The sequence below is a fragment of the Pongo pygmaeus genome, chromosome 19, assembly GCF_028885625.2.
Source record: "Pongo pygmaeus isolate AG05252 chromosome 19, NHGRI_mPonPyg2-v2.0_pri, whole genome shotgun sequence".
NCBI lineage: Eukaryota > Metazoa > Chordata > Mammalia > Primates > Hominidae > Pongo > Pongo pygmaeus.
This window is the reverse complement of record NC_072392.2, coordinates 20,490,330-20,516,660: the sequence shown is the minus strand read 5'-3', so window position 1 is coordinate 20,516,660 and position 26,331 is coordinate 20,490,330. Positions and strand designations below refer to the sequence as shown.

At 48.6% G+C, this 26,331-nt stretch overlaps 1 protein-coding gene across 15 annotated transcripts in view; it reads right to left on the bottom strand.

Moving 5' to 3' along the window:
• EPN2 (epsin 2) overlaps window positions 1–26,331 on the bottom strand; it is a 99,434-nt gene that overhangs the window by 40,326 nt on the left and 32,777 nt on the right. For 3 of the 15 annotated variants that reach the window (XM_063656218.1, XM_054458445.2, XM_063656226.1), the window contains exons 2-4: window positions 14,536–14,658; window positions 12,899–13,663; window positions 10,810–10,980 (exon numbers count right to left, since the gene is read on the bottom strand). The exons of 1 other annotated variant lie outside the window; for it this stretch is intronic. In XM_063656218.1, the coding sequence (XP_063512288.1) occupies window positions 10,810–10,980; window positions 12,899–13,493 (766 nt within the window). In that variant the 5' untranslated portion in view covers window positions 13,494–13,663; window positions 14,536–14,658. Of the gene's footprint in view, window positions 1–10,809; window positions 10,981–12,898; window positions 13,664–14,535; window positions 14,659–18,362; window positions 18,484–20,112; window positions 20,260–22,207; window positions 22,602–23,377; window positions 23,518–26,331 lie in introns of those variants that run through there. 11 more of the 15 variants (XM_063656215.1, XM_054458443.2, XM_063656222.1 and 8 more) reach the window with 11 other exon arrangements.

Genomic DNA, 26,331 nt, shown 5'->3' with positions numbered 1-26,331 from the left:
AATAAAAATAAATACACCAACATGTGAATAACAGTTGTCTTTGTATATTATAGTTAAGATTGAAGGATTTTTTTCTTCTTTTTCTATTTCTATTTTTTTGCATTTTCCCAACTATCATGAACGGACATACATTACATTTGTACCAAAAATCTAGCAGGAGCCAGGCGCAGTGGCTCACGTCTGTAATCCCAGCACTTAGGGAGGCAGAGGTGGGTGGATCACCTGAGGTCAGGAGTTCAAGACCAGCCTGGCCAACATGATGAAACCCCATCTCTACTAAAAATACAAAAATTAGCTGGGCGTGGTGGCACACACCTGTAGTCCCAGCTACTCGGGAGGCTGAGACAGAAGAATTGCTTGAACCTGGGAGGCAGAGGTTGTAGTGAGCCAAGATCAGGCCACTGCACTCCAGCCTGGGTGACAGGGTGAGACTCTGTCCCAGTTTAAAAAAAAAAAAAAATAGAATGAATGACTTCATGCCCTCACTGTACCTGGAGAAGCAGGTCACAGAGTGGACTCGCAGGAGGCGCTCTGGTTATCCCACCGCAAGCCGGACTAAGCTTTCCATTAGCAGTCAGCAGGAGGAGACTAATTTGATGTGTAATATCAATTTCCAAGCTGCTCCAAGTTGGAGTCTTGCCTAGCTGCCTGTAACTCTGTAAAAAGACACTGCTACAGGCCATGAGTTGAGGAGAGAGGGGAGGAAGAGCCCTTCAACTGATTAAAGCCTGACAGGGAACCAGCAGCCCCCAGCACACTGCTGTCAGTGCCACCGCGGCACCTGGGGCCCTCCCAGAGATTCTCATTTGAGAGGTGTGGGAGAGGTGTGGCCCAGGATTTGGGACATTTTGGGAGATTTAAAAGCTTGAGAGCTAGTGATTTAGGGAAAAAAGAAAAGGCAACTGTCAAAATGAGGAACTGCCTTGTATCACTAAACAAAAACAACTATGAATCATACTGTTGCTAAACTCAACCTTAAAGCATCGAGAAACCACACAAATATATAAGGCATTCCTATATTTCTGGAATTGACCTCAAATGTATTTTCTTTTTTCTTTTCTTTTTTTTTTTTCTGAGAGGGAGTTTCACTCTTGTCGCCCAGGCTGGAGTCTAACGGCACGATCTCGGCTCACTGCAACCTCCGCCTCCTGGGTTAAAGTGATTCTCCTGCCTCAGCCTCCCAGGTAGCTGGGACTACAGGCGTGCACCACTACATCTGGCTGTGTGTGTGTGTGTGTGTGTGTGTGTGTGTGTGTGTGTGTTTTTAATAGAGACAGGGTTTCACTGTGTTGGCAAGGCTAGTCTCGAACTCCTGACCTCAGGTGAGGCACTCATGCATGAAGTATGTTCTGAGCACCTTTCCTGGTTCAGGTGTGGTGCTAAGGACACTAGGGATACAGCACGGGGCATGAACGGGGCTCCTGCTCTAACAGCTCGTTTTAGTGCAGGGAGACAAAACAAAGCAAATAAGAGAATTTCAGGTAGTGAAAAAGACTCTGAAGATAGTAAAAAAGGATATGATACAGGGAGAGGTTTAAATTATATGGCCTACTTTCCCATGCGAAGACAAATCTGCATGCCTTCCCTCCTGTTTCTAGTCATATAATTTTTTTTTAAATGCCTCCTGGAAGTTGGCTATTTGAAACTAGCAACTGCTGTACTGGGCATCCATGAATAAAGACACTGTCAGCAGCTGTGACTATGCTAGCCAATCTGACTTAAAACATCTGACAGGGAACCAGCAGCTCCCAGCACACTGCTGTCAGTGCCACCGCAGTACCTGGGGCCCTCCCAGAGATTCTCATTTGAGAGGTGTGGCAAAGGTGTGGACCAGGATTTGGGACATTTTGGGAGATTTAAAAGCTTGAGAGCTAGTGATTTAGGGAAAAAAGAAAAGGCAACTGTCAAAATGAGGAACTGCCTTCTATCACTAAACAAAAACTAACAACTATGAATCATACTGTTGCTAAACTCAACCTTAAAGCATCGAGAAACCGCCTACACTTATTGACAGTTTATAAACAATAGTTTGTTTACCTATACTACAAAGGATCCTTAAAAAACAGGTAAATATTGTATTGATCCATTTTCTATGGCACACACCAATGTCAATCATTTAATCAATAATCCCCAATCAGCAATTTTTTTTTTCTTTTGAGAAAGGGTCTCACTTTGTCACCCAGGCTAGAATGCAGTGGCACAGTCTTGGTTCACTGCAGCCTGGACTTCCTGAGCTCAGGCGATTCCTCCCACCTCAGCCCCACAAAGTAGCTGGGACTACAGGTGCGCACCACCATGCCTGGTTTTTTTTTTGTTTTTTTTTTTTGTAGAGATGGGGTTTTGTCATGTTGCCCAGGCTGGTCTCAAACTCCTGAGCTCAAGCAATTCACCTGCTTCAGCCTCTTGAAGTGCTAGGATTACAGGCATGGGCCACTGCAACCGGCCTCCCAATCAGCAATTTTGATAGCACTGTTTCTTTTTTTTTTTTTTTTTTTAAAGACAGAGTCTTGCTCTGTTGCCAAGGCTGGAGTACAGTGGTGCGATCTTGGCTCACTGCAACCTCTGCCTCCCGGGCTTCAAGCAATCTTCTGCCTTGGCCTCCTGGGTAGCTGGGATTACAAGCGCCCACCACCACACCCGACTAATTTTTTGTATTTTTGGTAGAGACAGGGGTTTCACCATGTTGGTCAGGCTGGTCTCAAACTCCTGACCTCAAGTGATCCACCAGCCTCGGCCTCCCAAAGTGCTGGGATTATAGGCATGAGCCACCGCGCCCAGCCTTGATAGCACTGTTTCAATTCTGAGAACAATCCCATATTCTGACAATCAGAGGAGCTCCTTAAGATCTGGGGCCCAATTAAATAATGGTTTAATTAGGTATTCCTGGCTGTGTGTGGTGGCTTGTGCCTGCATGCCTGTAATCTCAACACTTTGAGAGGCCGAGGCCAGAGGACAGCTTGAGCCCAGGAGTTCCAGATCAGCCTGGGCAACATGGCAAAACTCCATCTCTACAAAATACAGAAAGAAAAAAAAAAAAAAAAAAAAAAAGCTGGGTATGGTGGCATGCACCTGTAGTCTCAGCAACCCAGGAGGTTGAGGTGGGAGGATCACTTGAGCCCAGGGAGGCAGAGGCTGCAGTGAGCCACAATCACACCACTGCACTCCAGCCTGAGCAACAGAGCAAGACCCTTTTTTTTTTGAGATGGAGTTTCGCTCTTGTCACCCAGGCTGGAGTGATCTCGGCTCACTGCAACCTCTGCCTCTCAGGTTCAAGAGAATCTCCCGCCTCTGCCTCCTGAGTAGCTGGGATTACAGGTGCCCACCACCATGACCGGCTAATTTTTTTGTATTTTTAGTAGAGATGGGTTTCACCATGTTGGCCAAGCTGGCCTCGAACTCCTGGCCTCAGGTGATCTGCCCGTCTCAACCTCCCAACGTGCTGGGATTACAGGCATGAGCCACCCTGCCCAGCCAATCCCATCTTAAAAAGAAAAAAAAAATAATACAGAAAAAAGCATTATATAAGATGAACCACATAATCTTAAAATTGTAATAGGTGTACACCATATTTGCCTATTTTGCAGAAAAAATTTTAAAGCAATTTCAAACACTGTCAAGTAGAGGAAACAGAACCAGAGTTCTTCAAAATCCCAGTTCTAATTCTAGCTTCTTCACTTACAAATGAGAGGATTTAGGGGAGCAAGTTCATGTCAGTTTCCTTATTAACCTCATCTGCCCTGCCTACCTTCCAGACAACTGTGAGAAGCAAATGGACTCCTCCTAAGAGAAGGCAAAGGCCCAGGAGAGGTGATCCAGATGCCTTCTGGTTGTGTTGCGCAACTGTCTGACTTTAGCAGCCCAGCCATTCAACAGCCTTCACGAATCACATTCAAATCCCACTTAAAACTCAAGCCCTTGTGGCAAGAATGAGCATCTTTTATACCTGATACTTGGATAGATGTGTCAATAAATCTGCCGCCTCTGAGGGTGTGTTCATGTTACTGATCAGCTTCCTCCGTGACTCAATTTTCCACTTGAAGAGATTAACTCTCTCTAGAGTAAGCTAACGCTGACAGCTCTGCTGTGCCTCTGCCCCTGGGACTAACTGCCAGCCGAAGATGCACGGCTCCCCTGACTTACAGAACACATTTGTTCCACCAAAACAAGATGCCAAATGAGTCTCATCTCCCACCAAATTCCCGGCCCATCCCCAAAACCCAATGGAAGGGCCCTGAGGGCTAGACACACTTCCCACAGGTAGCTATCCCTGGCCTGACACTAGGAAATACCTGGCTGGCGGCCACCAACCACCTCTCAGCCCCGGGCGTGCCCTGCTGCCCCCCAGTTGCTGGCAGCATCACTCAGCCCTGCACCTCGGAGCTCGGTCACCTCCCACGCTCTCAGGAGACCTCAGCTGGCCCAGGATCCTTCCAAGGTCCACCTCAGAAGCACTTCTGACACGCTGGCTGGGTTTGGCTTTTTTTTTTTAACAATATATTTTCCCACATCTTTGAGTTTTCAGAAGTAGACCCATGGAGGACTCCCTTTTCAGATGCCTACTTCTTATCAAAACACCCTCCTTCGTGTGTACATGTCTGGTGTACGTGCACATGTGTCTGTGTGTGTGCATGCTTCAGCTCCATTCTCAGAGCTGGGCAAGCAGGGCTGAGGCCATGACAACTCTGGTTCACCCCTGAGGTTCCCCTGTTATGAAGACAGCTTCCGTAGAGAGTCCTCTGAGGGCCCACTGTGCCTGGGGACTTCCTGGACATACTCATGAAACAGTGCACAAGAAAGCTTTCAAATTCTACCAAGTCCCCATCGGGTTTAAGAATGAGGCTGGGCGCGGTGGCTCATGCCTGTAATTCCAGCACTTTGGGAGGCCGAGGCGGGTGGATCACGAGGTCAGGAGATCGAGACCATCCTGGCTAACACGGTGAAACCCTGTCTCTACAAAAAATACAAAAAAAATTAGCCGGGCGCGGTGGCGGGCGCCTGTAGTCCCAGCTACTCGGGAGGCTGAGGCAGGAGAATGGCGTGAACCCAGGAGGCGGAGCTTGCAGTGAACCAAGATAGCGCCACTGCAGTCCAGCCTGGACGAAAGAGCGAGACTCCGTCTCAAAAAAAAAAAAAAAAAAAAAAAAAGAATGAATGGCTGATAACTGTGGATAGTCTTGCCATTCCACTCCCTGAGAAATCCTGTTTCCCCTTAGATTCTTGCCAGGCCACTAGAGAGTGAAGGCATGGCCCGAAGGCCTGGCGGACAGCAGCAGCAGCTGTTGGGGTGATGCCACAGGACAATGATCACAGCCACTGCTCCATGAAGTCCTGGGCAGGCTGCTTGACACTCCGGCCTTCCCAGCTGCACAGTATCAAACCAAATTTGGATCCATCTCTAGCCACTGTATACAATCCTGGCTTTTCTTTCTCACCTCTGTTTTCCTTTTGCCCCAGTTTCTTCTGGTATCTATTTAATCCTGTGGCATTGCATGTGTTTTATAAGCCAACGCAAATCTTTTCTAGTAATCACTTGGCAAACGCTTTCCGGGTGGGGTGTGAGAGGAGCAGCCTCAGCACAAGGGGCTCTCAGCCCAGAGGACCAGTAGCCCAAAAGAATCCCTGCCATTTCTCTGGCAGCAGACTTGAAGCATACTACAGCCAGGGCCAGCGGCATCAGCAACACGGAGGGGCCATGAGGAGAGCCAAGAAGACCCGGCTGCAGGCAGCAGCCCCCACCTGGTACAAAGCCCACTGCTGCTTACTTTGGTTTCAGGACCTAAGTTGGTTCTGATTCACTTGAGTGAATCAGAAAGCAATGAAGATTTCTATTCTGCCTGCCTTCCTTTTTCTTTTTTTTTTTGTTTTTTTGAGAACAGGAATGCTGGGCAGTTAAACTCCCGCCAAGAACTGCAAGGTACCAGGCAACTTGGGACTTGCTCAGGGAGCATCAAGACAGCTGTAGCTCTGGCTCTGCAGACTGTAGTTCAGGGAGCTCAGCAAGGGGGCTGAGAACACCAAGCTGGGCATTCCTTCCTTCCCTTACCCACCCTCAACAGAGGCCAGCCAGGGCAGAAGATCTGGCCCCTGGCCTTAGAGTGTCCTTGGTGAGAGGACAGCAGCAATCTTTCTTTCCAGGCCTCCACCTTGACTCAGGAATGTTTTTCTCATCCCCATCTGCCTCCCTTTGATGTAGGTTCTGTCTACCCCAAGAACTTCTGTAATTTCTCCAAAGCCTTTTGACACTGTGGCCAGTTCTGCAGAACAGAACAGCAAATGGTGGAAAGAGCCCGGGGGGCGGGTAACATGTGGGCTGCTCACCCCCACCAGGTTGCAGTTCAGGCCAGCTGCCATCTTTGTGTGATCTTAGGCAAATCCCTCAACCCCCTGGGCCTGAGGGTCCTCCTTTGTGCTGCGCAGCTTCTGCCCACACACAACTGTCCTGAGCACTGACTACATGCCAGGATCACGTGAGGGCAGCCAACACGGGTAAGCCTTAAGAGGACCCAGCCTTGGGACGGCAGCTGGTGTGTCTGAAATTACAAGACCACCAAGTAAACATGAACGCCAGAGGCTAGGCACGGTGGCTCACGCCTGTAATCCCAGCACTTTGGGAGGCCGAGCTGGGCAGATCACTTGAGGTCAGGGGTTCAAGACCTGGCCAACACGATGAAACCCCATCTCTACTAAAAATACAAAAATTAGCCAGGCATGGTAGCATGTGCCTGTAATCCCAGCTACTCAGGTGGCTGAGGAAGGAGAATAGCTTGAAGCCAGCTAGGCGGAGGTTGCAGTGAGCCCAGATGACACCACTGCACTCTAGCATGGCCAACAGAGTGAGACTCCATCTCAAAAAAAAAAAAAACAAAAAACCATGAGCGCCAGGTGAGGCCGAACAGCTGACGGCCATAAGCACTGTCCATGCCCTGACAACTTCCAAAGCGTGTCTGCAGCCTAGAATTCTCTCCCCAACTCCAGACTTCTCAGACCTTCTTGACACCTCCACTTGTGTGTCTAGGAGACACTTCCATATGTCCTGAACTCAACCCCTCCACTAACCTGCTGCACCCACAGCCGCCCTCACCTCAGATGATGGCAGCTCTGCCTCCAGCTGCTCTGCTCCCAGCCCTCAGAGTCATCCTCAGCTCCCCTCTCACTCTGCCCAGTCCTCTAGCAAGGTCTGTCAGGTCATCTTTAAAACATACCCAGAACCGGCCAGGCGTGGTGGCTCACGCCTATAATCTCAGCACTTTGGGAGGCCAAGGTGGGTGAATCACAAGGTCAGGAGATCAAGACCATCCTGGCTAACATGATGAAACCTTGTCTCTACTAAAAATACAAAAAATTAGACAGGCGTGGTGGCGGGCGCCTGTAGTCCCAGCTACTTGGGAGACTGAGGCAGGAGAATGGTGTGAACCCGGGAGGCAGAGCTTGCAGTGAGCAGAGATCGTGCCACTGCACTCCAGCCTGGGCGACAGTGTGAGACTCCGTCTCAAAAAAAAAAGAAAAACATACCCAGAACCTGGCCACTGCCCAGATTTCTGCAGCCCTGCCGGGTCCAGACCCCCACCATCTCCCACCTGGATGGGGACAGTGGCCTCCTGACCTGGCTCCCTGCTCCCACCCTGCCCATACACAGCCCAAGGGATCCTCCTAACCCTCGTCTTCCCCCACCTCACTGTGAGTAAAAGTCAAAGAAATTTCTGACATAAACCTAGAAGGCCCAACACCGGGCCACTGAGTGCATAGTCTGCAAGGTAAGCACAGTGAAACTGTTCCAAAAGCTCCTAGCAATGACATCGGCACAACATCTAAACATGGACACAAAAGTACCCATATGGATGGACTAGGAATTCAAGGAATGCTCCCAGCCAGACAGAGTTGAGAGGTCCTGCCCCACACCTCCTCCAGGCCCACCTCTGCCACGCTCCACCCCCACGCACTGGCCATGCTCCGTCACTCATCGCCACCTCACTGGCTGCCTTTTCTCAAACACCCTGAGCACACTCCCACCTCAGGGCCTTTGCACAGCTGCCCTCCTGCCTGGAAGGCTCTTTCCAACCTCCACAAGGCTCACCCCCACACTCCTTCAATCCTTGATCCATTCATACTGCAAGCCACCCTCTCCTACCTCCCCAAAGACACTCAAGCAAGACTGTTTTTGTTTTGCTGTTTTCCAGAGCACTCATTACATAACACGCTGAATAATTTATATTGTGTTTTTCTTTCCCATTACCATATAAGCTCCATGAGGGCAAGGGGCTCTGTTCTGTGCTCAGTGCCTGGTGCCCCATGGGAACGCAATAAATACAGAGCAGAGGGCAGGTAGAGCAGGCTTCAAAAGGAAAGCCCAGAGCTGTGCCTGCAGGCAGACGTTGGCAGGCCTGGGAAGGTCTGGAATGCTTCTGTGGGAACAGGAAGACCCCCAGACTGACGGCAGGGGACACAGCTGGTGGAAGCAACTGAGGTCTGCAATGTCAAAGGCTCTGAGATGGCCCTGCAGGGCCTGGCATCTAAAGGGGCTTTCTGAGACTGAGGACCAGGGCATCCTTTATAAAGATGGAGGGTGGGTGAGACTGAGAGATAATGACAGCAGGAAATTGGTCAGAAGACTGGCACTGAATTGAGGCCATGGAACAAGATGGACAATTCAAGAGACTTCCAAGGTCAGATCTACAGATCTATGTGGGAGGTAAGAGAGAGGGAGGGGCACAGGGAGGATGAGATGACATATGGCACATGAAAGAAAGCTCTCCTCAGACATCCTCACGATTATCGCCAGTCACACAAGAGGCCTTCCCGGCTGTGGCTGCTTTCATGGGAAGAGGGCTTCTGAGCAGTCTGCCTCCTCTGCCTCTGTGGGGCCTGCGGTCCCAAAAGCACCCCTCACAAACATCTCTCCTGAATCACAGCCTGCATCTCACCTGACAGTTTTCTGAATGGCCGGCATCATTCTGACTTTTCCACTGCCGATTTCCAAGAAGGTGTGCTCCAAACAAATCCACTGGTGTGACAGATTAAGCACTTACCTTATACTCAACCCTTTGTGAAGCATCAAGAAAGAACAGAGAAGAAACATGGCCAGGGTCTTTGCCCTGGACTCCGACAGCCCCCTACCCTCTGATGGGGAGAGAGTGAGATGTGGAGAGGATGCCACACCCAACAGTTAAAGGATGAAATGCAATCCATATAACACTTGTTTGCTCAAAACTCATCTGGGGCATGAGAAATCTTCGAAGAAAAAAATACTCATTTTTATCTTCAACTCCTATGAGGGCTGAAGGACAACAGAAATCCACACGGGGTGGATACCTTAAGCAACTTGCCAGGTTGTGGGAACAGGGGGCAGGTGGTGGGAGCGATACCCAAGCAGAGAGAACGGAATGGCACAGGCAAAGGTGCAGAGGCAGGGCCAGAGACAGCCGCAGCGGGGGAAGATGGCCAGCCTGCAGCCCTGCCAGGCCGTATTTAACACGCAAACGTCCCAGGAAAGCCAGTTTGCCAGCGGGAGAGCTAGAGGGCCAGGGTAACACAAAATTAGCCACCAAGGCTCAAAACAGACCTTGTCAGTTACCAAATGGGTAGAACATGGGAAAAACAAAAAGGGAACTCCATGGAGAGTTCTGCGGGACCTGCTGAGAACAGCAGCCCCTGACTATCTGGGGGGGGGGGGGGGGGAGCGGTGAAATGGGCATATAACTCCAATGCCTCTGGGTGACCCTTTAACGAATGCTTTTATCATTTACATTCTTTACAGTGCAGAGCTGGCCTTCCTTACGTTTTCTAATGTCAGTTTAGAAGAAGCCAAAATCCTGTATAAACTGTTAGGGGAAAACAGGGACACGAAGGAAAATATCCTAGAGTTAAATATAGTTATTACACAAATACCCAAGTCAAACAAGCTGTAATATTAATGAGGCATGAATGAACAGTAACTGTTTCCAGGGCTGAATAAAGGCTGGCCACCTTATCAGGGAAGTCGCACAAAAGCTCTCTGTCATGCCCCTTCTTGTAAGAAGAGTAGAAGAGAACAGACACCTTTCTTCCCTGTAGCAGAGACCCCACTTGGGACCAAAGGTAGACTGAGAGCATTTTCCTGTAGGCAACAGTGAAAATCTGTTTTCAGTTTAACCTGCTACAGTTGTAGGGCTCTGATCAGGATACATTATTAATTAGTAGAAAGAGAAGCCCCATTTTTAGTTACCCATTGAATTAGGTATCTTCAAACACCGTGACCTAGAATTGACAGTACAGCTAACTCTCTGTTTTCCATGGTAACGGGGATTTCAGGAAGAACAGCAGTTAATTGGGAAGCAAAAAAAAAAATCCCATTTTATTCAGGGCAAGGCATACGTTACTGCATTAAGGATAATGGCTTCCAATGACCATCACTGAGGATCTTATATTTGTCTGGTGTTGTGAGGTTTAAATCACACATTTCCGGTCCAACAAGCCAAGCTGTCTGACCCACCACCATGGGTGGGCCTGACAGGTGGCAGAGCCCCTCCAGTTTGTCAGGGAATGGGAGCATGGGGAGAGCATGGGCCATCACCCCATGCCTTACCCAAAGAACAGCTCCCCTGCTAAACCTTTGACAGAACTTCTAGCAAGTGACATGTGATCCTGGAAGGGGAGCATGACCAGGCCACAAGCTCCCAGGAGAGAGGAAGAAAGGGCTCCTGGGCCTGCTGGAGGCCAAACCCCCAGGCCCAGAGGAGACAGGGAGAGAGTTGGCTGTACTGGCATGGCAAGCACACCCCCAGCAAGCTGCCCAGCATTTCTAGTAAGGAAAAAAGCAAACCGCCGTCCCACCTCGGGCTGCGCGGTCACAAGTGAGGCAGGGCTGGGACCAGTCGCCATTTGGGCGGGAGGCCAGCCCCAGGTGCGGCAGGAAGGGGTGGCGCTGGCTCAGTGGCTGCAGCTCCTCACTCTGACCCAGCGGGGCCCCTGTGCGGTGCTGGGGGCACAGCGAGGCCTCAGGCGCTGTGGGGCAGGGACACACACACACACAGAGAGAGACACGCCATTAGAGGGTGCGCAGCAGCCCCTGCAGGAGGTACGGGCCAAGGCCGCTCGGGGTCAACCCCACAGCCCACTGCGGTGGAAGCTGTGAAAAGCCCACTGACCACATTCTGACCCTGAACATGCAGCTCAAGCGTAAGGTCTGAGGGAACCAAAAACGTCAGAGCTGGAACTGCAGCAGTATCATTTAGCCCAGCAGGACCTATGGCTACAGGCCCTGGACTCGGTATGAGGAGGAGGGGTGGATCAAACCGGGCTTCTGCATCCCCACTGTCCCACCCCTGCATCTGCAAAGTTCCACAAATTGTTCATGGAACATGAAGCTGTTTCAGCTCCCTGCTTAGCATCCTCTGGCTTCTTGAGAATGACCATGAAAAGCACATAAAGAGAATGGCAGCTCCCCTTGGCCTGCATCAAAGCCACAGCCACAGTCACAGGAACAGAGGAAGTCAAGGCAGGTTGGGACCAACTCTATCCAAAGAGAGCCTCTCTGGGGGTTGGTAAGAGGGTCCTTGAGAGAAATAAAACAATTTCACTTCTTAAAGGGCAATCTTCATTTTTTTTTGGTGCAATTTAACCCTGTGTTGAGGCTTCTGGAGATTAAGGTTAAATTGTTTTCAAGTGGTTTAACCAAGGTCACAACCTTTGCTTAAGCAAAACAGTTCAAACTAAGAAGAAAAATGACAACTACATACGGGACAAGAATATGTTAACCTGCTCCAAGCTCGGTAATAATTCAGAATTCCTAGAAGCAGGAAATCTGACTTTAATATGAAAATCTCTCATTTAACACATTTCTCAAAATGCTAGTGGTGGCAGTACAATGTCAAATCGAAACCTGCAAAAGCAGGAAATGTTAGTAAATGGTCTGGTAACAGAACACTGACTAAGCCAAGGGTTGACTGAGGTCTGTCAAACTACAAACAACTTCCTTTAAAAAGAAGTTTTCTGCTATGCTGACATAGTGTTACTAGGGATCTGCACTTTTGTTTTAGCAGCCAGAAGATATAATTTCTACAATCCCCACCTCCATCCTCACCCTGTCCCCCAAAGGCTACTAGGGCCACCTGTCTCTCTGAGTGTGGGGTCCACATGTGGCTGGAATAGCACTGTGAAAATGGAGAAACACCTGTTGGGGGACCACTTCCAATGAACAGCCAGGATGCCAATGTGGCTCACAGAGACCAGCTTCCATCAGGCCCTGAACTCCACTCTGTTCCCTGAAACCTCTTCTGACCATAAGGCAAAGACCCAAATTAATCCAACATGCAAAACCAGAACTAGACCGGCCCCACTCAATGCAGACCCAGCCATGCAACCAGATCACTAGCAACTCTCATTTGCATGTTTGGCAGGGAGGCCTTGTTCACACTAGCAACCTGTACAAGTTTTTTTGCTGAAGTAGAATAATACTGAGCCATTCAAGAGACCTGAAGCTCAGTCAGCAGAAAAACACTTACTATGAGATTACAGAAACAAGATTATCAAGATAGAGCATTTGTTTCCTCCTGGCTACCAGAGTCAACTCCCCATTGTATGTGCAGCAGGACAACTCCTTTGCTGCCAGACCCATTCTGACAAGGAAGCAGAAAAGACCTGCCTCTGCCCACCTTCTGCCCAGATGTACAGAATGAGACCCACAGAGCAGCAAAAGGCATTAGAGATCCCTGAACCAGAGCAGCCAAGGGACTAAAAGTCCCTTTATAATCAAAACTCGATCCAGACCAAGGACAATTTGCCTGGGCCACCAAAAGCTGGGTACTGAGGACAGGTTCAAGCTCTGCAGTGGCCACCACTCCCTAAGCCCAGGGACACCCACCCCGCCTGTCACCCATTGCTGCTGCTCTGGCAAAGGGTGAGAAGCACTTCCATTACTCACAGCCATGGTAGGAGGCCGGGGAGCCCCCAGCCTTGCCATACTCCTGCTCCGAGTGGCTGGTGGAGAGGTTGGGCTGGCTGGAGCCTCGCCCAAAGGTGATCTGGTTGCTGCCCATGCCAGTGGCAACCTGGGCCATGCGCTCTTTGGTTTTGAGAGCCTGGGCCCTCTCAGCCTTCAGCCGTTCCTCGTCCTTGAGGAGGGCCACCAGTTGCTTTGACTTCTCACGCACATTGATGCCCTGGTCCTTGCCATCTCGGTCAATGTACTGGAAGTCCTTCAGGGTCTGGATGGCGAAGATGTTCTCCCGGCACTGCTGGGCCACACGTTCGGAGCCTGTCTTGATGAGGTAGTCCAGCAGGGTCAGCGCCTTGTACACATGCCGCCAGTTCTTGCCATGGTCATTGAGCCGCTTCCACACCATGCTCATGATCTCCGAGAAGGCCACCACGTTGTAGGTCAGGTCGGCAATCTCGGTCATCAGAGAACTGGACGGGCCCCATGGGTCATTAGAGGTGGCTTCCCGGACTTTGATTTCTGCCTCTGAGTAATTGTTCACGATGTTTTTCATCTGCCGTCTGATAGACGAAGTCGTCATTTTTATTTTCTTTGTTATAAGTTTAAAGCCCTTCAAAGAGAGAAACCTTCCTGTCCTTGGTAAGTGCGCACCCTATGAAGGTTCAGTTTCCGTAATCAAGCTGGAGTAAGATCCCTGAATGGTCATTTCCTCCTTTGGAGCCTCAGATTCGAAAAGCTGGAAGCCATGACCTAGAGAAAGAGAAAACCCACTCCACTGCGACGTAAGCCCCCTGTGAGGATGGGAGACTCTGGTCCAGCAGCAGGTACTGGGTAAAACTGGGGAGCTGAGTGGACATACCCAGCCTCCTTAGGACGAACCCAAGATAAAATCACTATCACCAGTCAACAACGAATAAAACTTACACTCAAGTTTAAGCCTTTAGGAGAAAAGAAGTAAACATCATGACTATTGCTCTATTTTCAAAACACTTCCACTGGAATGGCTATTTTATGGGTTGTCTTTTCACTGCCTGGCAAAAGCCAGCTGTGGAAGAATTGGAAACGCTGGGGGAAGCTGATCTTGGCAGATTTAAAATTACATGTGAGACCAGATATGGCGGCTCACACCTGTAATCCCAGCACTTTGAGAAGCTGAAATGGGAGGATTACTTGAGGCCAGCCTGGTCAAAATAGCAATACCCCCATCTCTATTTTTTTAGTTTATTTAAATAAAAAAAAAAAATACACATGAGGACAAGAAAGAGACTAATTTCAGGTCTATCTTAACTCAAAAATGCCTGTCAATACCTTCAAAACTGCTTTGGTCCACTGTGCTTCCGAATGTCAGAAAATTCTCCTTGACAACCACTTTTCGCCTGACCTTCCCTGTTCAAGAATTTATAAAGATTCCTAACAGCAATTCTAGAAAAAGGATAAAGACCTCCACTTGGCTTTCAGAAGCCTCCAGCATCTGGCCCAAGCTAATACAGCCTTAAAACTAATCTGGTTATAGCCCAGCCCCTCATTTCACAAAGAAAACTGAGACCCCTGGCTATCCATTAACTTGCTCCAACCAAACACATCATCTATCCCCTTTCTTCCTCCAGATAACACTCACTTACCAGGCTACAGTGAGGTCCACGTCTCTGACATGAGGCTCCTGTCCACAAGTTTGGTAACCTTCATCTGCCTCATCACCAGTGAGCACCCAGCACTTAGCACTGTGCCCGACACAGAAATGAACACTGTTAAATAAATGAATGTTACAGATTAAAAACAGAGTCCCTGCCCTCAAGAAGGCCACAGTCTGGCAGGGGATGAAGGTTCCTTACCTATAAAATGGGAAAACTGAGGCCCTAGAAGTCTCCAGGGATTGCCCCAGGTAGATTAGGACAGCTAGGGCCCGGATAGGAAGCAAGGGGCTCCACCCACCATTCTGACCACCTGCTTGGCTGTCCCCCCGCCACCCTCAAACCCTCAGGGGAAGGATTATTTTTCCCACTATACAAGTGAGGAACCTAAGCCTGGAATCACACAGTCAGCTGACTAAGGTCACTCCAGGCCCAGAACCTGCGCCTCCCTTTCTTCCTGTGGTGGTCTTTACTCTCAAGATGTTTCTGCCACAGAAACAACAGGTAGCTCCTACATTCCTCATCTAAAGCCTCAGATGGGTAATGGGCACATCAAAAAAAAAAAGCAAGTAAACAAAAGGTGGCAGAAGCAAGGAAAAGCCACAAGAAATGCAATGACTACTCATCACAATCAATCACACAAAAAGAAGGGTTTGCTATTGTGAAATATGTATTTGGTCTTCAACCCTGTCACTTGGCAGGGATTCCAAACCTAAAATCCTCGGAATCTCCACAGTGATGTCTTTTTGAATGTGAATGATTGACTGAGGGCTGGCAGTCCCTAGGCAGCTTCAGGACGGGGCTGGTTACCAGAAAGACCAAGGCAGGATCAGTCCCGGGAAGGGGAGAGGGACTGAAGATTAGGTTTATCACCAATGGCCAATCATTTAGTCAATCATGTCTCCATAATGAAGCCTCCATAAAAAGACATAAGGACAGGCTCAGGAAGCTTCTGGATGGCTGAACACACAAAGGTTCCTGAAGGGTGGCACTGAGGTATGGCATGGAAGCTCTGCACTCCTTCTCCCACACCTGGCCTATGCATCTCTTCATCTGTATCCTTTGCAATATCCTTTATAATAAATAGGTAAATAAAAGTCAATTTCGCTGAGTTATGTGAGCCACTCTACCGAATTAAATGAACCCAAAGAAGGGGTCTCAACTTGAAGCTGGCTGGTCAGAAGTTCCAGAGGCCTGGACTTGCACTGCTGGGAAGGAGGGAGTGGTCTTGTGGGACTGAGCCCTCAACATACGGGATCTGAAGCTATCTCCAGGTAAATATCAGAGTTGAACTGAAGGACACCTAGCTGGTGTCCTGCAAAACTGACTGCTTGCTTGTTACGTGGGGAGAAAGTTACAGAAGTCATCTGTATTGATTGCTGTTAAGTGAGAAAATAGGAAAAAGCACTTTGTATGATTTTTCCACACACAAAAAGGGGACAGCTCATAAAATTTCACCCTGGTAATAACCCATACATCTGCTCTGGCCAAGGAGGCCTTCTCTCCACCCTCAAATATGTCAAGGAATCTGACTCTATCTGAAGCCACAGAACAGGGCTTCAGCTAAAAGCAGGCATATTCTGCAAAGGCTGTGAAACGACCAGGGATAAAAACTTTTGCACTGTGACCTGGACATTTGATGTAATTAGGTTTTTCATTCATGATGCAACATTCACTGCTGGCAAAGATACAATGGGCCTCACAAAGAAAAAAGAAAAAAGAACACTTTAATTTTTAATGAATATTTCCCAGCTTAAAGCACAAATATGTGTCAAAATCAACAGTAATGTTCAGAGGTACTTAATGTTCAGGAGGCTTACAATGTGCCAGGGACCACCAGGCCCTTCAATTTGTTGTTCCATTTGATGAAGAGCAGGTATGACTCTTCAGCTTCTCAGAGAAGTGGGCAGAGCTAGGATTCACCACTGACAAAGACTTTGGCCAGGCATGGTGGCTCACACCTGTAATCCTAGCACTTTGGGAGGCCCAGGCAGGCAGATGCCTGAGCTCAGGAGTTCAAGACCAGCCTGGGCAACATGGCGAAACCCCGTCTCTACTAAAAATACAAAAAATTAGCTGGGTGTGGTGGTACGCACCTGTAATCCCAGCTTACTCAGGAGGCTGAAGCACGAGAATTGCTTGAGCCCAAGAGGTGGAGGCTGTAGTGAGCCAAGATTGCACCACTGCACTCCAGCCTGGGCGATAGAGTGAGACCCTGTCTCAAAAAAAAAAAAAAAGAAAAGTAAAGAAAAAAAAAAGAGGACTTCGGCCACCTCCTTCCCAGCAAAATGGTCTCAAATGGTTGAGAATGTCCTAAGAAAAAAAAAGGAACACTTTCCTGCAGGGAATGGTGGCTCACACCTGTAATCCCAGCACTTTGGAAGGCTGAGGCAGGTGGATCACAAAGTCAGGAGATCGAGACCATTCTGTGAATGGTGAAACCCCATCTCTACTAAAAATACAAAAAATTAGCCAGGCGTGGTGGCGGGCGCCTGTAGTCCCAGCTACTCAGGAGGCTGAGGCGGGAGAATGGCATGAACCCGGGAGGCAGAGCTTGCAGTGAGCTGAGATTGCACCACTGCACTCCAGCCTGGGCGACACAGCGAGACTCCATCTCAAAAGAAAAAAAGGAACACTTTCCTAAGTGAGAAACAATGCTCTGGGCTCTGCTGCCCTCCCCTATCTGGTGACCTTGTGGGTGGAAGCAGAAGACCTCCAGCTGGGCCCAGTGTCCTCCCAGGGAGGCTGTGAGGCCCAGCCAGGGCTCCCAATGAGCCTCCTAAACCTTTGGCAGCAAAGAAAAGGCAGTGATTCCTGTGAGCAAGGGCCAAGGTGCCGCTGCCCCACCAGACATAAGCTGGGAAAGGAACTCCAAACAATTAAGAAACAGGGGCTGTTGACCAAGGCAGGGGCTTTCTCTAACAGACTAACTTGCAAGGACATCTGTTGATGGTCTCTGAAATACTTAAACTTCAGGAAAAAGGAAAAAGCTAATAAAATAATAAAATACTGGTTATAGTCAAAAAAATAAAATAAGGCCTATATAATTTGCATGCTGCCTGCTATTTTCTTGAAGTTTATAGACAGGAGCATCTTTCGGCACAGGCGGATGGTGAGAAGTGAGAGGTATGGAGCTAAGAAATCCTCACTAGGGGCCGGGCGTGGTGGTTCACGACTGTAATCCCAGCACTCTGGGAGGCCGATGCAGGAGGATCACTTGAGGCCAGGAGTTCAGCAATAGCTTGGCCAACATGGCAAAACGCTGTTTTTACTAAAAATACAAAAATTAGCCAGGCGTGGTGGTACACACCTGGAATCCCAGCTACTTGGGTAGCTGAGGCATGAGAATCGCTTGAACCCAGGAGGCAGAGGATGGAGTGAGCTGAAATGGCACCACTGCACTCCAGCCTGGGTGACAGAGCAAGACTCTGTCTCAAAAGAGAAAAACCAAAAGAAATCTTCATGACATGGTTTGGCTGTGTCCCCACCCAAATCTCAACTTGAATTGTGTCTCCCAGAATTCCCATGTGTTGTGGAAGGGACCTGGGGGAGGTAATTGAATTATGGGGGCCAGTCTTTCCTGTGCTATTCCTGTGATAGTGAATAAGTCTCATGAGATCTGATGGGTTTATCAGGGGTTTCCATTTTTGCTTCTTCCTCATTTTTTTCTTGTTGCTGCCATGTAAGAAGTGCCTTTCACCTCCTGCCTTTCACCACATGCCTCCCCAGGCATGTGGAACTGTAAGTCCAATTAAACCTCCTTCTCTTCCCAGTCTCGGGTATGTCTTTATCAGTAATGTGAAAACAGACTAATATACCTCACTAGGACCAGGTGTGGTGGCTCATGTCTGTAATCCCAGCACTTTGGGAAGCTGAGGCAGGCAGATAACTTGAGCTCAGGAGTTCAAGACCAACCTGGGCAACATGGCGAGACTGTCTCTAAAAAAAACAAACAAACAAACAAATAATCCTCACTAGGAGAAAAGTCACTGGAGGCTTTTCATTTTCTTTTCTTTTTTTTTTTTTTTTTTGAGACACAGTCTCACTCTGTCGCCCAGGCTGGAGTGCAGTGGTGTGATCTCGGCTCACTGCAAGCTCTGCCTCCCAGGTTCACACCATTCTCCTGCCTCAGCCTCCTGAGTAGCTGGGACTACAGGCACCCACCACCACACCCAGCTAATTTTTTTGTATTTTTAGTGGAGACGAGGTTTCACCGTGTTAGCCAGGATGGTCTCGATCTCCTGACCTTGTGATCCACCCACCTTGGCCTCCCGGAGTGCTGGGATTACAGGCGTGAGCCACCGCGCCCGGCCAAGGCTTTTAATTTTCCAGGCCAACTGGACTACGCACCTCACCTAAGCGAGACTTTGGAGGCTGAAACTAATTATTCCAACTGTGAGACAGCCCATGATGCGTGGGCCATGAAGCAGGACTCCAGCAGTGCCAGTGGGCACAAAGCTCCAGCTATTCCAGTTGAACACCTGGACTTCCATTACTTTGACACACTTGACCTTGTACACCTCAGGTCCCCATTTTTCACTGTTTCCCCTCAACCACAGGACTGCCTGTAAATTTAAACATCTCCTCTCCCAGCAAACATCTACCATGAGTCCATCCCAAGAGCAAGCTCCAAGCTTATACCACCCTCCATGGCACATCCTGTTATTTCTCTTTTTTTTTTTTTTTTTTTTTTTGAGACAGAGTCTCGCCCTTTTGCCCAGGCTGGAGTACAGTGGCGCAATCTCGGCTCACTGGAACCTCTGCCTCTCAGGTTCATGTGATCCTGGTGCCTCAGCCACCCAAGTAGCTGGGATTATAGGCACCTGCCACCATACCCAGCTAAGTTCTGTGTTTTTAGTAGAGATGGGGTTTCAACATTTTGGCCAGGCTGGTATCGGACTCCTGACCTCAAGTGATCCACCCGCCTTGGCCTCCCAAACTGCTGAGATGACAGGCGTGAGCCACCGTGCCTGGGCACATTCTGTTATTTCTAGAATCTGAGTTTTGTTTTGTTCTCCCTCTTTTTCGCATAGTTTGCACGCTCCACTTTCCACACTTTCCTTCTCAATTTTCCAATTTTCTTGTTTCCAGCTTGCTGAGACTGAACTAATGCACATGCAAATGCAACTAAAACAGGATCATTTGTTACCTTCTGGGCTCCTCACTCAAACCTGAGAAAGTGTGTGATCAGCTCACAATCATTTCTTAGTTCCCTCTACGCCAGATATGGATGTTAGAGGTGGAGGTGGGAGGGTTGTCAAAACAACGAAAAACAGTATTAAACTCTGTTAAAAGTTTAGACCCAATACAGCAAAAACAAAAAACAAAAAACAAAAACAAAACCAAACTTATTCTCATAAATTACATACTGACAATTGAAAGGATCCTCAGTAACTAGAAACGCCTTTAGAAATCCAGTTCTAGCATCATATCATCAGTTATTACCCAGAACTATTTGATGCTAAGTGATAAAGTACATGAACTTGTACAATTCTGTCAAAACTTTAAATATTTTTAAATGAAGACAGCAAGGTGTAAAGTGAGATTCATTATTCAAGGCAAACAAACCTTTCTGTACCTTCCAAGAGAGCTGTCACAGGAATAGGGCCAGGTGCAGTGGCTCACGCCTATAATCCCAGCACTTTGGGAGGCCAAGGCAGGAGGATCACTTGAGCCCAGGAGTTCAAGACCAGCCTGGACAACATGGTGAGACCTCATCTCTACAAAAAATAAAAAAAAAAATTTTTTTAATTAGCTGGGCATGGTGGTGCACATCTGCAGTCCCAGCTACTCAGGAGACTGAGATGGGAGAATCCCTTGAGCCCAGGAGATGGAGGCTACAGTGGACCATGATAATGCCACTGTACTCCAGCCTGGGTGACAGAGCAACTTTGTCTCAAAAAAAAAAAGGCTGAGCAGGCCCACAGAATGGCCACTTTATTTGCAGGACGAGATGACCAGGCAGAAGCTCCTGGCCACCACCCCACCAGCCACACCTTCCCCACTCCAGCCCTAGCCCTAAAAACCTGTTTTGAAATTGTATTAATTAATAATTCATTTTACTAAGAAATCAGGGTGCTGACGCATGTCAGATAACAATTGTTAACCACACAGAGTCAATAAATTCCAACCAACAGCAAAGAAACTGAATGCTTGAGGTGGCCTGGGGAAGTAGCACCATGAGCAATGCAGAAATTGTCAGGCCTTCTGAAATGCCCTGGGAGCTTCAGAGCCTCCACGTAAAAAGCCATATCTATTCAATATGAAAGCGAATACTCACTTTTCTACAGTTAGTCCCCAGAACTAGGTAAGGTTCTATAAATCAAATAATATTTCATTTCCATTCTGAAAACTGAATCATTGGTTTTGCCTATGTAACAACCATAATCCCCCCCTTCTTGGAAAGAGTACTTCAGTCATCCTTGGGAAGCTGGCCAGGAGTAGGCCCAGGACTCAGACCAGGCCAATCAAAGCCCCACAGTTCCCCCGCCCAGCAGCTAGATCAGTGATATGTTAAGAATCCAGACTGGACCACCTGTAGACCCCTCTGGATGGTTCCTAAAACTTCTGGGAAACCAGCAGGGTTGCTAAGCTGCTGGAACACACCACAGAGGCAGAGTCAGAGTTTACCTATGATTGAAGCAGCCACAGAAGAAAGCAAGAAGCCAAGGACAGGAGAAGGCACAAGACATAACAACACATGGTCTGCACCTCTATGTCTACCTGTGCGTGGAGCCATTTATCCCCTGAAATTCTCATGCTGTAATCTACAGCAATGTGTGCTTTTGACCCCTGCAACTGCAAACCCTGTGCATAAAGCACCTGAGAGAACCAGAGGTAGAAAAGCAGCAACAGCCAAATAACAGAAGGACAGAGCATGGGCGCTCCCCTGAACCTCCAACAGGGCCTCAAGTAGGAGTGCAGAGACATCAGTCAGGCTCTCCCCAGCCACAGTTGACCCACAGCCCAAGACTGACCAAGGAAGAACCGCATCCTCCCCAGGAGGACTCGGCACTCCCTGTGAATGAGGTACCCCCAACCAAAGTCTGGGATCATCTGCTCTTTTTTGAGAGTGACTCATGACGGGAACCACAAAATAACAACTAGATCCCCATACATGCAGGGGACAAGCTGGGGGAAAATTTTCTGGGAAACTTGAAAACACAGTCAGAATTCAAATGAGAGTAGAGACTGAAAAGAGACTAAACAAAACAGCAAACAGAACAAAACTGGAAAAAAAATTTCCAAGGCTAGGGTTATGCCCCAGGAAGTAAAAAGTATTCCATAAAAATGTGCTCCAAAGGCTTGAGGAGCTTGGTGGGGAAATTCTTTCCAAATCTAGAGTTCCCCATCATGGGAGACAGAGGCTTTTCACAGTTCCAAGCAGCGCAGGTGGGCCTGTGGTGAAGGCACACATCTCTGTACCCCGTGCCTCTGTGCCACCAAGGTGTGGCTGATCGTGTGCTGAGAGGAGGATGTTCACCTTTCAGTTGGGGTCTACATCAAGTCCCTAAGGAAACTATGGGGAGCAGCCATCATTGAAGATCACGCTCGGCTGTCAGGGAGCTGTCTTTCCACTCCCCTCCCCAAACCTAACAATCACAGGTCAATCAACATTGTGAAAACCCAATCCCAATCAATAAATATGGGTAAATTAATTGACCTGAACATCTTCACCTCACATGGCAGCTCCACCTATGTATGTCTGGCAGCCTCCTATGTTTCTACATGTACTTTATTCTTCTAAAAGCAGATGACACAGAATGCTTGGGAAAGGGGTACACCCCACCTTTCCCACAGTGTTCCACCAGTGTGGTCCATCAACCAGATACATCAGAACATCCTGGGAGTCTGTTCAAAAATCCAGTCATTCTGGGGGCAGAGCTGAGGGGCTGCCACTCTCTTAAGCCCCCATGGTGATTTCTAGGCATGCTGGAGTCAGTGTCATGGTGTCCACTGTAGGACACTTGAATGTGTGCAATACTCCGCAATCCTCAATTCACTGGCTTTATCTTTCCTGAGGTGCAGTCCACGAGTGAGGAAACATCTCCATCTTCCTACCGGAGAAAAGGGTACAACGATCATTACAAGGAGGCCCAGTTGGGGTAGCTGAGACCACAGACCACATGACCAAACCACACGGGCTCTCCAGAAGACAACAGGCCAGTTAGGACAATATGGACAGTGCTACATTCTTTTCAACAGTCATCATTTCAGCCAAAAGAGAAAAGACTATTATGACTCTGTTTCAGCCACGCTAGCAATAACTTAAAGCCTAATAACTGTTGCTCATCCCGTAGAGAAATGAAAAGAAAAAAATCCTTTATTTCCCTCATACCAGAAAAACAGTGAGATTCAGCCAAAAAATAAACACTTCACTAACTGAAAGTGGGCATCTATACTCTGATGACTTCTTGTTGGTTAGAGAAATCAAATTTTATATCAGCTGGGCAGGGTGCTACACACTTGTATTCCCAGCTACTCAGAAGGCTGAGGCAGGAGGATCACTTGAGCTCAGGGGTTCAAATCTAGCCTGGACAACCTAGCAAGACCCTGTCTATAAAAATGAATAGTTTTTTTTTTTAATAAAAAATTTATCAGTCTCCAAAAAGTGGGCTAAAAAACCTTTATACTCATATACTTAAAGAATTTTGAAGAAAAACAAACATTTCAGACTTGACTTCTAGACAGTAGAGCAGGAAAAGGTAAACTGCCCATGTGCTTACTTGTCTCCCCTGGGACTTTCTTCTAAGGAAGAAAGATCCCTGCAGGTGTCAGTTAACCTACTGCCAGAGGCGAGCCAGGAAGGGCTGACTGCATAGGAAGAACCAACCTCTAAAAAAAAGGCTGAGCAGGCTCCACAGAATGGCCACTTTATTTGCAGGACGAGATGACCAGGCAGAGGCTTCTGAAGGGGAGTAGGAGGTCCACCCTCAAGAAGCCACCTAGGCAGCTTCTCCCAGGATCTAAGAGCCACTGGAACAGACACAGCAGAGCTCAAATTAGATGTCACTTGGCCTCCTAGAACTTGATATGTACTCAATTTTCTAAAATCAGAAAGCAAGTACCAAAACATACACAAGGAACTTAATTTCTTGTTATCAACATGCCCCTATCATTTAGTCTCTGGGAGGAGCAGCCTGTGGGTGTAGACTACACGGGCAGGTGGGGAAATGCAGTCTTTTTAAAGACTGTGTGAAGAAAAAATGGGATCTGGAGACCTGGTTTTGGCTGTTTCTGCCAATCCAGGAAAACAGGGGTATGGCAAGGAGCTGCACCTCCCCCTCAGTGTAGAGGATCAAACACTGTGACTGCACAAAGGGCAGGCAGCAATGCTCCATAAAGGCAAATGAGAATTCTTGAATGCTCCCCTACCTCTCCTATTCCTCAAAGCAGTCTTACAAATGACCAAATTATGAAAAGCATTCTTTTAAAAATCATGCCAAAATGCAAATAACGTGATGTGGTAGTGAGAGGAGATGGGAATCCAGGGACCAGGGCCAATGCTGTGACCGCTCTGTGGCACCAAGAAGCCAGTACCCAGGGTCCTCGCTTCTAAAATGATGGGATTAAACCAGAAGCTCAGCCCAAATCCTTCAGTCCCAAAGGCCCCCATTCTGACCACTGATTCAATTCCCTGCCATCTCCATGGTGTCATGAGAAACCCAAGCTTCTGATCAGCCCAGCCACAGGTCACCAACTGAGGGAGTAGAATTCTAGCCACAGCCAAGCAGCAGATGTTTTTGTTAGCCTGTGGGGCTTCATGGTGGGCAAAAAAGTAGGGCTTCCCTTCAGCCTTTGGAAATGTGAAAAGCAGCCTTCAGAACCCTTCCCTCCTCTGAGGATGGCCGCTGTGACCCTTAGGCAGAGATTCCCCATTTCTCACACACTGTGGCTGTGCTAGAGAAAACACTGGCTGATGGGAGACGATGAAGCCAACCAGAGACTGGGTGCAGTGAACGGGAGCCTTTGATGGCTACTCGCCCCCACCCCACAGGACAGGTCGAGCTATGGATTACCATTTGATCAGCATAATTTTCCAGCTTGAGACATCTGAAAAACATGCAGAGCTGCATGGGAAAATCTACATTCCCATGATCTCGTGCTTAATTTAGACCTGGCTGGTGGATGTGGTGGTGCTAACTGCTGGGCTGTCGCCATCTCGCAAGAAGCCTGCGAGAGTGTGGAAGTAAAGGAGGGGCAGTGGATCCCCTCAGGCAGGGCCTGCTGACTTTGGGTTTCGGGCACAGTAGTGACGTAACATATTTTCTCAAAGAGAGCTCCAGATGCTGGCCAAGAAACAGGTATTTTCACACTGTGCGTGTACAAGTGCAAGACCACAGCTGTGAGAAAAACAAGTGGTTTGCTCACCTCTGCCTTCCCACCTGTGCCTCCAGGAGGTCACATCTAACTCTTCCCATAGTAGCTTCGGAGGAACAAGGCAGATTTCTGAACAAGGCAGATTTCTGAGGGAGTTACTTGCAGGGACTGGTGGTAGTGATGGTTGATGTCTGCTGAGCCTCATCTAAGCAGCATTGTGGGATGGGCGGTGAGCCAGGGTCTTAGAGACCACAAGAGCAGGCTCACCTTAGCTGAAGCTCAAAGGATGAGCTCCTTCATCCCAAAGGTGGGCTCTGGGGCAGAGCAATCCCTGAGGGTTAACTCTTTATGTGCCACCCACATGCTGCACTCTCATTTCCGGTCATTTTCCCTATGACTGGAACCAGCTCCTGCCTTGCATTCTACCCACCTGCCATTTCCCCCACCCAGCGTCCTTCCTCTATCTGTCACTAGACTGGCTCCTTGTCACTCAGATCGCATGGCCTCCACAGAACCCATCAGGCACTCTCTATCAACGTCACCAGCTGTCATCTGGAACAGAGCCCCTCCTCTATCTGACATTTCTTATGTGCCTGTTTATCTGTTTCTCTCCTGCCCCGCACCACCCCCAAGACCAAGGCCCAGCCTGTCTCTTTGCCACTGTCTAGAACAGTGCCTGGCACACACTCAGCCCTCAACAAACACCTTCCATGCGACACAGAAGCAAAAAATAAGAACATTGTTAAAGATATCCATTATCTCTCTACTCAGAGACTGCCAGAGTTCACACCTTGAGGCTGTTCTCCCAGTTCCTGTTTCCCTTTCGGTCTCCATTTCTTGAGTTAAAGGGCAAGTGCCGTATTGTCTGCCTAACAATAAACTGCCTGGGAACAGGAACAGCCCTACCTGGTGCTTAACACATGCTCCACACGAACCAGCACCTGCCGAAGCCCAGGCACCACGGGGCCTGAGAATCCACTCGATGCCCCTTACAGCTGGACTCAGGAGCGACACCAGCAGCCTGGGCAGCAGCCTAGGGCTGAAATATGTAGTTCTCACTCCGGCCACAGGGATTATGTCCTGCCTTTCCAGGTGCATGGTCCAAGGCAAGCTGAGCTTTCCTGAGCCTCTATTTCCACACCTCTCAAATAGAGGTAACAGGTGCTGCTCAGCATGGCTGTGAGGGTTGGTAAGAGTAGGACTGGCAAATAAGAGGTGTCCAAATACCTGCCTCCTCTACTGTGTCCTGCCAAGGTGCAATGTCTACAGGGACATTTCTCAGCAGGTTCCTCAGGACAGCTCGGCAGGAGATGAAAGCCTACAGAGGCATCCCTATGAGAACACACTGGGTGGGAATCACCTACCAGAGGGGTGGGTGGCATTGTCCACAAGCATCTCTCTCTAGACTATACACACAACCTGTTCAAAACCATCACCAATCTTGCCTGCCCTTCTCCTCTGCAGCTG